The 14371-nt window shown below is 52.4% G+C and overlaps 1 protein-coding gene across 1 annotated transcript; it reads right to left on the bottom strand.

Moving 5' to 3' along the window:
- Nucleotides 1-3076: 3076 nt before the first annotated feature.
- Nucleotides 3077-9381, bottom strand: LOC144731192 (uncharacterized). The gene is made up of 3 exons (XM_078612164.1): nt 9270-9381; nt 8088-8768; nt 3077-7251 (listed from the first exon to the last, which is right to left on the bottom strand). Exon 3 carries the CDS (start codon nt 7127-7129, stop codon nt 4136-4138), a length of 2994 nt encoding a protein of 997 aa, XP_078468290.1. The 5' UTR covers nt 7130-7251; nt 8088-8768; nt 9270-9381; the 3' UTR covers nt 3077-4135.
- Between the last annotated feature and the right edge of the window lie 4990 nt (nt 9382-14371).

Raw genomic sequence — 14371 nt, 5'->3', positions numbered from 1 at the left:
CCTTGAGCTGACCCACTTCCTTGGCCTTTTTGGGTTTATCTTTGCTCCCTCAGCTGCAGGAGGACAAGGCGTATTTCTACCTCCTCCCTGTGTGAACGTGTTCCAATTAGCTCGGAATCCCTAAACACACAATCAGTGATGATTCCTGGCTTTCTGTGGTTGTGATTTAGACAAAGGCGCCTCTGTTCCCTTCCATTGCCTTTGAGTTGACACTGCCCTATTATTCGCCCATGTGCTGAGGTCATAGAATTTGTTTTGACTTCAGTAATATTAACATTCAGTATTGGATTAGCAAATGGGCAATGGTTCATTGATGTAGCTCGCAGCCTGGTCTCCAATTTGAGCGAGCGCGAGGATCGATAATTTAGCCTACTCTGTTGTTGAATTTCGAATTTTGACGTTACTTTAAAACCATGCAGGATGGTTGGGCTTTTTGCCTTAACTATGTCTGGCTGACTCTCCCACTGTCTCTGCCGCCTGCACGGGTGACATGTGCCCGTTCATCAGGCCTTATCTTTCCTTGAAGCAAGGTTGCAAATTCTGCCATCCTAGCCCTCCTCCAGTTCATTACTTAACAACACCTGGTGTTTTGCAGTTTGCTGCGCTTTGGTGTGTTTTCATTCATTAAAAAAACAAGTAAAAAGATAATATATAAAAATATCATCAAACATTATTAATATCAATTTTGGAAGAAGGGTTAGTATACAACAGTTCACTGAGCTAAACATCTCTTTTTCAGGAGCGACTTGGCACCAATGTCAGCTCAACGAAGTGGCTCATCGTCACGTGTAAATTATAGCAGCCAAATACTTTCAACGAATATTCATATTCTTGGTTCTTTCGGTAAAGTCATGGAAAAAAAAATATGAAATAAAAATCTAATTAATAAAAATAAAGTAAATATGATAAATAGCTTTTATTATTTTCATTTTATCTCATTTTCTATTTCATTTTTTTTATTTGAAAAAATATATAGATTTTTTTATTTTCTATTTACGTGACTTTACCGAAAGAACCAAGAATATGAATTGCTGTAGTCAAGTCAAAACTTTAAACGAATGTTTCTAAACGTGGAGGGAAAAACCGGAGGAACCGGAGAAAAATCCACGCGACCACGGGGAGAGACAGAGGCAGGCAAACTCCAAATATACAGCAGCAGGCATCAGGGTCGGGATCGAACCCACAATCTCCTGTATACCAGGCCAGGTAGTTATGGGGGAAAGCAGAGACAGCGAGAGGGAGAGGGGGGAGAATTAGTCAAACTCACACTCAGTATTACTCACTAACCATGATACACTCACCATCACACTCACCACCACACTCACCATCATACTCACCATCATACTAACCATCACACTCACCATCATACTCACCACCACACTCACACACAAGCCCACACACATCAACATTCGCCATTCACCACTTCGTGGCGGTGACGTCACCACAATAACTCAGTTGCCATGGTTTGACGGCTGTGTGGTGAGTCTGTGGCTCTCTGTGTGGTGGTGAGTCTGTGGGTCTCTGTGTGGTTAGTCTGTAGGTATCTGTATGATGAATCTGTGGGTATCTGTGTGGTGAGTCTGTGGGTCTCTGCGTGATGAGTCTGTCGGTCTTTGTGTGATGAATCTGTGGGTCTCTGTGTTATGAGTCTGTGGGTCTCTGCGTGATGAGTCTGTGGATCTCTGTGTGGTGAGTCTGTGGGTCTCTGTGTGAGCTGAGTCTGTGGGTCTCTGTGTGAGGTGGGTTTGTGGGTCTCTGTGTGGTGGTGAGTCTGTGGGTCTCTGTGTGGTGAGTCTGTCGGTCTCTCTGTGTGGTGAGTCTGTGGGTCTCTGTGTGGTGAGTCAGCGAGTCTCTGTGGGTGTCTGGACATTTCCACACGATGGTGATGATGTTATCAGCTACTTGGTTGAGCTTCTATGTGTCCCTGTCGGTCTCTATGTTTCTCTGTGGTTCTCTATGTATCACTCTGGGTCTATATGTATCTCTATCGGTTTATATGTATCTATATCGGTCTCTTTGTATCTATGTGGGTCTCTATGTATCACTATGGGTCTCTATGGGTCACTATGTATATCTGTGTATCTCTGGAACTCTGTGTGTCTCTATGTATCTCTTTGGGTTTTTATGTATGACTATGGGTTTCTGTGTGTCTCTATGGGTCTCTGTGTGTCTCTTAGGGTATATATGTATCGCTATAGGTCTATATGTATCTCTATGGGTCTCTATGTATCACTATGGTGCTCTGTGTGCCTCTATGGATAAGCTATGTTTCTTAAGTGAACTGGGGAATGTGGAGGGTGGGTAACGTGAGAGCCAATGGGAGATCAATGGGAGTGGCCGGCTGGTGTGATTGTAATGCGTAGTGCGGATAAGCGTGGTTTCTTAAGCGAACTGGGAAATGTGGGGACGTGTAACGTCGGAGACTATGGGAGTAGCCGCTGAAGGCGATTGTAATTTGTAATGTGGATAAGTAAGCTGCTTATGTGATGTAGGAAATCTGGCAGAAGGGTTGACGTAAATTATATAGAAGCCTACGGGAGTAGGCAGTGAAGGTGATTGTAATTTGTAGTGTGGATAAGTTAGGTAAGCTCTGTCCAGGACGGGCCGCGCAGAACTCATGAATTGTTACTCAGACACGTGTCCCACCCCACTTGTGACGTCACCACGGCACTTATGCCAGGCTAGGTGCATGCACTCTGAGGCCACGTGAAGTGTCGAAGGGTCGCTGCTGGCAGGTCACGGGACAGACCCAGCAGTTGCCATGCGTTGACTGCTGTGCCAGGCTAGGTACAGGAGCTGGGCAGACTCCAAATACACAGCAGCAGCAGGCATCGTCAGGGACGTGATTGAACCCACGACTTCCTATGTACCAGGCGAGGTAGTTAACATCTCATCAGGGTCGGAATTGAACCCACGACCTCCTGTGTACCAGGCGAGGTAGTTAACATCTCATCAGGGTCGGAATTGAACCCACGACCTCCTGTGTACCAGGCAAGGTAGTCAACATCTGGACCCAAGTCACCTGAGACCCCAGGCTGCAGCAACTCGCCACAACAAACACAATTGCAACGATCTGTTAAATCCGCTTATTTATTAACAACAACAATCGATAAACAAACAATGGTCTAGATGTATATGTACACATTATTACATTATAACTTTTTCTTATCTCTATCCTAACTCTTCACACGCGCAAGTGGCTAGGCAGGTGAGTGTGAGTGGTGAGTGTGGGTGGTGAGTGTGGTGTGGTGAGTGTGGCTGGTGAGTGTGGGTGGTGAGTGTGGGTGGTGAGTGTGGTGAGTGTGGGTGGTGAGTGTGGTGAGTGTGACTGGTGAGTGTGGGTGGTGAGTGTGGGTGGTGAGTGTGGTGAGTGTGGGTGGTGAGTGTGGCTGGTGAGTGTGGGTGGTGAGTGTGGTGAGTGTGGGTGGTGAGTGTGGGTGCTGAGTTGGCTGGTGAGTGTGGGTGGTGAGTGTGGGTGGTGAGTGTGGGTGGTGAGTGTGGGTGGTGAGTGTGGGTGGTGAGTGTGGGTGGCGATGGTGGGTGGCGAATGTGGGTGGCGAGTGTGGGTGGGGAGTGTGGTGAGTGTGGGTGGTGAGTGTGGATGGTGAGTGTGGGAAGTGAGTGTGTTGAGTGTGGGTGGTGAGTGTGGTGTGGTGAGTGTGGTGAGTGTGGGTGGTGAGTGTGGGTGGTGAGTGTGGTGTGGTGAGTGTGGTGAGTGTGGGTGGTGAGTGTGGGTGGTGAGTGTGGTGAGTGTGGGTGGAGAGTGTGGGTGGTCAGTGTGGGTGGTGAGTGTGGGTGGTGAGTGTGGCTGGTGAGTGTGGGTGGTGAGTGTGGGTGGTGAGTGTGGCTGGTGAGTGTGGCTGGTGATTGTGGGTGGTGAGTGTGGGTGGTGAGTGTGGCTGGTGAGTGTGGGTAGTGAGTGTGGGTGGTGAGTGTGGGTGGCGATGGTGGGTGGCGAATGTGGGTGGCGAGTGTGGGTGGGGAGTGTGGTGAGTGTGGGTGGTGAGTGTGGATGGTGAGTGTGGGAAGTGAGTGTGTTGAGTGTGGGTGGTGAGTGTGGTGTGGTGAGTGTGGGTGGTGAGTGTGGGTGGTGAGTGTGGTGAGTGTGGTGAGTGTGGGTGGAGAGTGTGGGTGGTCAGTGTAGTGAGTGTGGGTGGTGAGTGTGGGTGGTGAGTGTGGTGTGGTGAGTGTGGTGAGTGTGGCTGGTGAGTGTGGGTGGTGAGTGTGGGTGGTGTGTGTGGCTGGTGAGTGTGGGTGGTGAGTGTGGTGAGTGTGGGTGGTGTGTTTGGGTGGTGAGTGAATGTGGTGAGTGTGGGTGGTGAGTGTAGTGAGTGTGGGTGGTGAGTGTGGGTGGTGAGTGTGGCTGGTGAGTGTGGGTGGTGAGTGTGGGTGTTGAGTGAGTGTGGTGAGTGTGGCTGGTGAGTGTGGGTGGCGAGTATGGGTGGTGAGTGAGTGTGGTGAGTGTGGGTGGTGTGTGTGGCTGGTGAGTATGGGTGGTGAGTGTGGTGAGTGTGGGTGGTGTGTTTGGGTGGTGAGTTAGTGTGGTGAGTGTGGGTGGTGAGTGTGGGTGGTGAGTGTGGTCAGTTTGGGTGGTGAGTGTGGGTGTTGAGTGAGTGTGGTGAGTGTGGCTGGTGAGTGTGTGTGGTGAGTGTGGGTGGTGAGTGAGTGTAGTGAGTGTGGGTGGTGAGTGTGGGTGGTGAGTGTGGTCAGTTTGGGTGGTGAGTGTGGGTGTTGAGTGAGTGTGGTGAGTGTGGCTGGTGAGTGTGGGTGGTGAGTATGGGTGGTGAGTGAGTGTGGTGAGTGTGGGTGGTGAGTGTGGTGAGTGTGGTGAGTGTGGGTGGTGAGTGAGGTGTTGTGAGTGTGGGTGGTAAGTGTGGGTGGTGAGTGTGGGTGATGAGTGTGATGAGTGTGGTGAGTTTGGGTGGTGAGTGTGGGTGGTGAGTGTGGGTGGTAGTGTGGTGTAGTGAGTGTGGGTGGTGAGTGTGGTGAGTGTGGGTGGCGAGTGTGGGTGGTGAGTGTGGCTGGTGAGTGTGGGTGGTGAGTGTGGTGTGGTGAGCGTGGGTGGTGAGTGTAATGAGTGTGGGTGGTGAGTGTGGGTGGTGAGTGAGTGTAGTGAGTGTGGGTGGTGAGTGTGGGTGGTGAGTGTGGTGTGGTGAGTGTGGGTGGTGAGTGTGGTGAGGGTGGGTGGTGAGTGTGGCTGGTGAGTGAGTGTGGTGAGTGTGGGTGGTGAGTATGGGTGGTGAGTGAGTGTGGTGAGTGTGGGTGGCGAGTGTGGTGAGTGTGGTGTGGGTGGTGAGTGAGGTGTGGTGAGTGTGGGTGGTGATTGTGGGTGGTGAGTGAGTGTAGTGAGTGTGGGTGGTGAGTGTGGGTGGTGAATGAGTGTGGTGAGTGTGGGAGGTGAGTATGGGTGGTGAGTGAGTATGGTGAGTGTGGGTGGTGAGTGTGGTGAGTGTGGTGAGTGTGGGTGGTGAGTGAGGTGTGGTGAGTGTGGGTGGTGATTGTGGGTGGTGAGTGTGGGTAGTGAGTATGATGAGTGTGGGTGGTGAGTGTGGTGAGTGTGGGTGGTGAGTGTGGGTGGTAGTGTGGTGAGTGTGGGTGGTGAGTGTGGGTGGTGAGTGTGTTGAGTGAGTGTGGTAAGTGTGGGTGGTGAGTGTGGGTGGTGAGTGTGGGTGGTGAGTGTGGTGAGTGTGGGTGGAGAGTGTGGGTGGTGAATGTGGAGAGTGTGGGTGGTCAGTGTGGTCAGTGTGGGTGGTGAGTGTGGGTGGTGAATGTGGGTGGTAAGTGTGGGTTGTGAGTGTGGATGGTGAGTGTGGGTGGTGAGTATGGGTGGTGAGTGAGTGTGGTGAGTGTGGGTGGTGAATGTGGTGAGTGTGGGTGGTGAGTGAGGTGTGGTGAGTGTGGGTGGTGAGTGTGGGTGGTGAGTGTGGGTAGTGAGTGTGGCAGGTGAGTGTGGGTGGTTAGTGAGTGTGGGTGGTGAGTATGGGTGGTGAATGTGTGGGGAGTGTGGTGAGTGTGGGTGGTGAGTGTGGGTGGGGAGTATGGGTGGGGAGTGGTGAGTGTGGGTGGTGAGTGTGGGTGGGGAGTGTGGTGAGTGTGGGTGGTGAGTGTGAGTGGTGAGTGAATGTGGTGAGTGTGAGTGGTGAGTGTGGGTGGTGAGTGTGGTGAGTGTGGTGAGTGTGGGTGGTGAGTATGGGTGGTGAGTGTGGGTGGTAAGTGTGGGTGGGGAGTGTGATGAGTGTGGGTGGTGAGTGTGGGAGATGAGTGTGGGTGGGGAGTGTGGAGAGTGTGGGTGGTGAGTGTGGGTGGTGAGTATGGGTGGTGAGTGAGTGTGGTGAGTGTGGGTGGTGAATGTGGTGAGTGTGGGTGGTGAGTGAGGTGTGGTGAGTGTGGGTGGTGAGTGTGGGTGGTGAGTGTGGGTAGTGAGTGTGGCAGGTGAGTGTGGGTGGTGAGTGAGTGTGGGTGGTGAGTATGGGTGGTGAATGTGTGTGGGGAGTGTGGTGAGTGTGGGTGGTGAGTGTGGGTGGGGAGTATGGGTGGGGAGTGGTGAGTGTGGGTGGTGAGTGTGGGTGGGGAGTGTGGTGAGTGTGGGTGGTGAGTGTGAGTGGTGAGTGAATGTGGTGAGTGTGAGTGGTGAGTGTGGGTGGTGAGTGTGGTGAGTGTGGGTGGTGAGTATGGGTGGTGAGTGTGGGTGGTAAGTGTGGGTGGGGAGTGTGATGAGTGTGGGTGGTGAGTGTGGGAGATGAGTGTGGGTGGGGAGTGTGGAGAGTGTGGGTGGTGAGTGTGGGTGGTGAGTGTGGGTGGTGAGTGTGGGTGGTGAGTGTGGGTGGTGAGTGTGGGTGGTGAGTGTGGCAGGTGAGTGTGGGTGGGGAGTGTGGTGAGTGTGGGTGGTGAGTGTGAGTGGTGAGTGTGGGTGGGGAGTGTGGGTGGGGAGTGTGGTGAGTGTGGGTGGTGAGTGTGGGTCCACTCCGCTACTCTGCCGTGGGCCGCCCACCACAGAGCAGCAGGCGGCTGAGCAGCGAGCGGAGTGAGCGGAGCGCCCTGCCCACACGTGCCAGGACCCCTCGCTCCCTCTCCCCCTCCTCCTCCTCTTCCTCCTTCTCCTCTTTATCCTCCTCCTCGTTGTCGTCATCCTCCTCCTGCGTCTCCACCACCTCCACCACCTCCGTCCTCTCTCCAAAGGTCTGGGTGAGCAACGATGACGACGATGGCGATGACGACGATGGCGATAGGAGCTTCTCCTCCGGCTCCGCTCTGTGGAGAGAGAGGCAGCAGCACCACAGCAGCGCATCATCGTCATCATCATCATCGTCATCATCATCGTCATCATCATCAACATCGTCATCATCATCGTCGTCATCATCATCAACATCGTTATCATCGTCGTCGTCATCACCATCGTCGTCGTCATCGTCGTCGTCATCATCGTCAACATCATCGTCGTCATGATCATCGTTATCATCATCGTCATCATCAGACCCACAGAGACCCATAGACCCACAGTGACCTATAGACCCACATAGACCAGAAGCCACTTGGCCATCTCAGCTGATAGCTGAATCAAGTGGGCTGATAACATCATCATCATCTTCATCGCGTGGACATTCATAGCGGCAGTCAATTACTCGAAGTGCGTGACGCCGATTCTAAACGTGGAGGGGAAAATCTGCAGGACCCTGAGAAGAATCCACGCGGTGACCACCACGGGGACAGAAACGCAAAATGCAAATATACAGCAGCACAGGCATCGTCAGGGTCGGGATCAAGCCCACGACCTCCTGTTTACCAGGCGAGGTAGTTATCATCTCATCAGGATCGAATCCACTACCTCCTGTGTACCAGGTGAGGTGGTTAACATCTCATCAGTATCGAACCCACAACCTCCTGCGTACCAGGCGAGGTAGTTAACATTCATCAGGGTCGGGATCGAAACCACAACCTCCTGCATACCAGGCGAGGTAGTTAACATCTCATCAGGATCGACCCCACTACCTCCTGCGTACCAGGCGAGGTAGTTAACATCTAATCAGGGTCGGGATAGAACCCATGACCTCCTGCGTACCAGGCGAGGTACACAGAGAGAGGCTCACCGCGGCTGAGCAGCTGCAGAGCCTTGGACAGGAGTGGTGCCACCGCCGCTGCTGCTGATGGTGGTGGTGGCCCAGCTGGTGGTGTCGGCCCAGCTGGTGGTGGTGGCCCGGATGGTGGTGGTGGCCCAGTTGATGGGCCGATTGTAGATGATGGGAGTGGTGGTGGCGGTGGTGGGGGTGGCCCAGCTGGTGGTGGTGGCCCGGGTGGGGGTGGGGACCAAGATGGTGGTGGTGGTGGCCTGGATGGTGGTGGTGGTGGGGATGGCCCGGGTGGTGGTGGTGGCCCGGATGGTGGTGGTGGTGGCCCGGATGGTGGTGTTGGTGGGGATGGCCCGGATGGTGGCGGTGGTGGTGGTAGCGGTGGTAGCCCGGATGGTAGTGGAGGTGAGGATGGCCCGGATGGTGGCGGTGGTGGGGATGGCCCGGATGGTGGCGGTGGTGGGGATGGCCCGGGTGGTGGTGGTGGCCCGGATGGTGGCGGTGGTGGTGGTAGCCCGGATGGTAGTGGAGGTGGCCTCGCTGGCGGTGGTGGTGGTGGCCCGGGTGGTGGTGGTGGCCTGGGTGGTGGTGGGGGTGGCCCTGTTGGTGGTGGTCCTGCTGGTGGTGGCCCGGGTGGTGGTGGTTTGGAGCCAGCTGTGAGCCAGCGCCTGCTCAGGCGTCATCCGGAGATTCGGATCCCATCTGTTGGGAGACGCACGGGGAGGGAGGCAGGGGAGGGGTGGGGGGGAGACTTACACGTGGTGAGAAGGGCATGGTGAGATGATTTGACAGGGTGGGAGGTGGGGGAAGAGTGGGGAGAGGGGGGGGATGGAGATGGTGGGAGGGAGTGGTGGTGGGTAGTGAGTGGGTGGCAGAGCTGTCAACCCGTACGGATTATTCCATATTCTTGTACACGGAAATTGAGTTTTCAGATCCGTACGGAGTGCAGCCGTTTCAATTCTGGGTAAAAATAATAATTTGTCTCTATTTGTTTGTGTTTGTCCCTTGTGATGGGACTTTGCAGGATGAACGTTAAGATTTATAAGGGGCACGGAGTAACCGACAATATCTGAGTTGGGTCTGTTGTAAGGTAGGGCACTGATAAGGTGTTGACAGGTATGGGGTGGTGAGTGGGGGTGAGTGAGTGGGGGTGAGTGGTGTGGGGATAAGTGGGGGTGAGCGAGGGGTGAGTGTTGTTCGTACTGCAGGCAGCGGCTGACGAAGTCCACCAGCTGAGGGTGGTGGCCCTGCAGCGCGCGGTGCAGGGGGAGGCTTCCTGGTGGCCGCTGCTTGGACAGGTTTTTGGGGAGGCCCTCAGAGTCTGCAGAGAGACGCACGCAGAGTCACCAACCACCACGTCGCCCACATACCTGCTCATCCACTTACCTACCCACCTACCTATCCACCTACATACCCACTCACCGAACCACCTACATACTACCAACCAATCTACCTAACCACCCTACACACCCACCCAACCACTCACCTGCCCACTTATCCACCTACCCTCACACCGACCCACTCACCCACATACGCACTTAACCACCTACCCACTCACTCACCCACCCACCCACTCACTCACCTACCTACTCACCCACCCACTCACTCACCTACCTACTCACCTTCCCAACCACTCACTCACCCACCTACTCACTCACCCACCCACTTACCCACCCACTCACCCACCCGCTCACTCACCCACCCACCTATGCTTCCGAACGCCTGCTACTGAGAGCCCAAAACCCCACCCCACCTACCACCCCCAAGATAATCAGAGCCGCCCCCAGCCCCCCCCACAAAATAACCCTATAAGAGCCTCACTGCCACCCCACCTAACAAAACGGAATGGGTTACGTCGCTTGCGCCAGCCTGCCCGAGCCCCTCGACTCACCAAAGAAAAGTATCCTTTTTGGGGCGTCGTCCACCATCTTTTTCGGGGGCATGCCCAGGATCTGCGCATGGATTCGGACGAAGACAAAAGGAGGAGGAGGGGGGGGGTTACAGCCGGTGTCGCCTCAGCGGGCCCATTGGGGCAAATACTGCATGTCAGCGGTGAGTCGTGGCGGAGGCAGCGCCTGTGGAGGCCGGAACTGTGTACAAAGACAACAATCCCCCCCTCTCCTTATTAGTCTCATCTCATTGCTGGGGCAAGTGTTGTTAGCAGCGAGCAGCACCTATGAAGGCCGGAACGGCACACGAGGGGGTGGGTGCCCAGCGCCACGCCCAGCCACCTTTGTCTCCCCCAGTGGAAATGTTTACTACACACTGCTACACCAGGTACAGTAGAACCTCTGGTCACGAACGCTTCTGACCACGACCAAATCGGGTTCCGACCAAAAAATCCACAACATTTTTGAATCTGGTAACGAACACATACTCGGGTGGCGATCAAACACGGCCACGGCCGATTTCCCCTTCCGCGCCATTTTTTGTTGAATTACACAAAGCGTAACAGTTATGTATGTAACTATTGTCATATAAAATTCCTAGTAAGATATTAATTTTGTGAGTGTAGTCATACCCCCCCCCCCCCCCCCATCATTCAAGCCGTAATTTAGAGAGCGAAAGCGCTGAGTACGTAAATCGCTCACGTAAGAACCCGTTAATGTCTTCTCACATCATTCATACGATGATGCGGTGAAGTAAACGTTCATACGATATTACGGTGAATGCTTCCACAAACAATACTGTACGCAAATATTACTGTTAACTTACTTTCAATAGAAACATGAATTTCTTGTGCGAATATTCTCTCTCTCTCTCTCAGAATCGACCGACTGATGTAGCAGACGAAACAATCATCTTGTTGAACGATTCTAAACCTTGACGCAGCAATGTTAGTTTTCCCTGTTGTTCAAGGTTTTCTCAGTGTTATTCAATGTTTTTACATTTAGTTTACTATTACACTGTGAATTCTATGGCATTATTAACTATTTTTGTGCTTAAAAATCTTTAAAAAACAATATTTATGTACAATTCGTAGGAGTCTGGAACGGATTAATCGTATTTACATACAATCCAATGGGGAAATTAGGTTCGAGTCACGACCAAATCGGGTTGCGACCAAAGTTATAGAACGAATTATGGTCGTGACCAGATGTTCTACTGTACTCGCTTGAGGCTTAGTCGACCTATGAGAGGCCCTGGACCAGTTCAGATATTCCTCTCTGGTGTTTGGGGCCGTGAGAGGGAATCAAACTCTATGAGTATGGGTTTCTGTGGGTCTGTATGGGTCTCTGAGTATGGGTCTCTGTGCAGACCCACAGAGACCCATACCCATATACACCTGCCCGCCCACCCACCATACCCACCCACTATACCCACCGTACCCACCCACCCACCGCCCGTACCTCAATGCAGCAGGGCAGGTGTTCTTCGATGGCAGGTGAATCGAAGAGCACCTTGCCGGTGGCCATTTCGGCCAAGGTACAGCCCAGGCCCCACATGTCCACAGCGGAGGTGACATCGTAGCCCAGCAGCAGCTCTGGGGCCATGTAGGGCAACGTCCCACCCACGTTTTTGGCTGCACAGCAACAACAACAACAACGACGATGAATATGAAGTAGTCCCTCCGTCAACAGCGACGTGGGGGGAACAGGTTTCTTTTTTTGTCGGCTAAACGCGTAGTCGGCTTCTGCGACCGATATTTCATGGCGGAGGCGAGTTATTGGGTTGGACCGCGTACTCTGGCTGCCTGACTGATGATGATGCTCAGCTGTAAATGCTCTAATTGTAAACATCGTAGTGGGTTTACATCTCCAGCACACCGGTTAGTGCTGTGCAAGTGGCGAATTGGCGCGTCCTGTATACGTGACGCTGAACCTCGCCGGCCGGCTGCATTTAAATTGACGCCATCTAATCCCCCCCCCCAAAAAAAACTCCACGCATGCACGCAAGGCCACTCACTTTTATGCTTCAGGTAAAAGCTGCACCCGAAGTCGGTGACCCTCACTTTGCCGGTCGCGGTGAGCAGAATGTTGTCCTGGACAAAGGGGAGAGACAGAGAAGGAATTCCACGCTCTGAGGTTACGGCGAGAGTGTCCAACCAGCAGTGGGTCGATCACGCAAAGTGACGTATTGACAACCACACGGGCAGCCTCCCCCCCCCCCCGACTTGCGACACGGGCGACGTGCCTGAGACCCGTTCAAAGTTGTATTTTACTACCAGGGTGTAAGGCCCCGCTGAGCTGCTGTGTAGGTCTTTTATCGGAAACGACCCGGCCATCACGTAATGACAGCAGCTCAACCAAGGGGCTGATATCATCGTCAGCATCATCATCAGCATCATCAGCATCATCATCAGCATCATCAGCATCATCAGCATCATCATCATAATTGCGTGGACATATATAGCAGCAGCCAAACACTCTAGACACGTGTTTCAACAAGCCCATAGAGACCCATACTCATAGAGACCCATACAGACCCACAGAGACCCATACTCAGAGACCCACACAGACATAGAGACCCACATACTCATAGAGACCCACATACTCATAGAGACCCATACAGACCCACAGAGACCCATACTCAGAGACCCACACAGACATAGAGACACATACTCATAGACCCACAAATACCAACAGAAACCCATACTCAAAAAGACTCACACAGACCCACAGAGACCCATACTCATAGAGACTCATACAGACCCACAGAGACCCATACTCATAGAGACCCACAAAGACCAACAGAGATCCATACTCATAGAGACCCACACAGACATAGAGAGACCCATACACAGAGACCCACACAGACTTCGAGAGACACAGACTAAAACTAATCTATGTTTTACTTTACTAGGTGTAAGGCCCCACTCTGAGCTGCTGTGCAGCTGTTTTGTCAGAAGCTCCCTGGCCATCACAAACGATAGCTCAACAACGTGGGCCGATATCAACATCATCATGCGGAAAGGTTACAGCAGCGGTCAAATACTCTAAACGCGTGGTCATGTTGATTCTGAACGTAGAGGGAAAAACCGGAGGGCTTGGAGGAAAATCCACGTGACCACCACGGGGAGCGAGAGATACGCAAACTCCAAATATACAGCAGGCGTCAGGGTCGGGATCGAACCCACGACCCCCTGTATACCAGGCGAGGTAGTTAACATCTCCTAGCCACAGCTGCCTACCGTCAACCTGCTACCTCTATCTGGAAGGAGGAGGTGGCAGAGTCACAGTAGATTGACGAGCCAGCGCATCGACCCCGCGATCAACCATGGCCGGCCTGCCTCCGCGCCAGCTAACCGAGCGCCCCGATGAGAGGGCGTGACCACCGCGCCCGCTCCGCTCACCGGCTTGATGTCCGCGTGGACGATGCCCCGCCCCTTGGCGTACAACAGGAAGTCGAGGATGGCCCTGGTGTGCTCCCTCAACCGCCTCACGTAGATTCGCCCGATGCTCCCTTTGCTCATGACGTCGTAGAGGCTCTTCCTGGCACGACAACGACGACGACGTTAAAACCCCTTTCCCGTTCCGATGACGTCCGCTCGGCGACCCACGACCCGGACCCCAAACCGACTTGTGCCACTTGGTTAGTTTTGGGGGAAGAGGGGTCATGAAACGCCTCGTCGCTCCGCGGTATTCATCCGCGGCCTCGCCGCGCCGCACTAGCGCCAAAGGAACTGAATATTTTGTGATAATAACTTCATTATGATTTTATTATAATTTCACCATGGTTATGTTATTCCCTTTTATTATTTCATTACTATCATTTTATTACTATCATATCACAATTTAACAATAAATGTATTCTATTTATTATTATTTTATTATAAATATTTCTTAATATAAATTTGTATTATAATTTTAATTAGCAATATATTCGTATTATTTCATTATAATTTCCTTATCTTATCATTTTTTCCGTCATTTAATTGGCATATTATTATTAATTAGAATTTTTTCATTATTCACCTATTAATATCGTATCATTAATATATTTTACTAGCAGGTGTACCCGTTCTTCGCACGGAAATTAATAGTTTAGTCCACAGATGTGACGTCACCGCTCACTGCCGTGCAATAGATTATATCCATTATTCCCCCCCCCCAAAATACAAAAGTCAATTTTTATACTTTTTACATTGTGTACGGTACGGAAGCTACCTACGTGCCAAATTTCAAGTTTTTTGCATGTTGGGAAGTATGCAAAACATTTCGAACAGACACACATATCCACACATTTCCGTTTTATTTCTATGTAGATTCTCATGAAAAAAATTAATGTGTGATTCATGGGGAGCATTTCCGTGAGTCGCGTCTTCCGCAACCCGGGGGACTTCCTGCGTCTGATTTGTCGCCACG

The sequence above is a fragment of the Lampetra planeri genome, chromosome 38 (assembly GCF_965212315.1).
Source record: "Lampetra planeri chromosome 38, kcLamPlan1.2.h2, whole genome shotgun sequence".
Lineage (NCBI taxonomy): Eukaryota > Metazoa > Chordata > Hyperoartia > Petromyzontiformes > Petromyzontidae > Lampetra > Lampetra planeri.
This window is presented reverse-complemented; position numbering and strand designations above follow the sequence as displayed.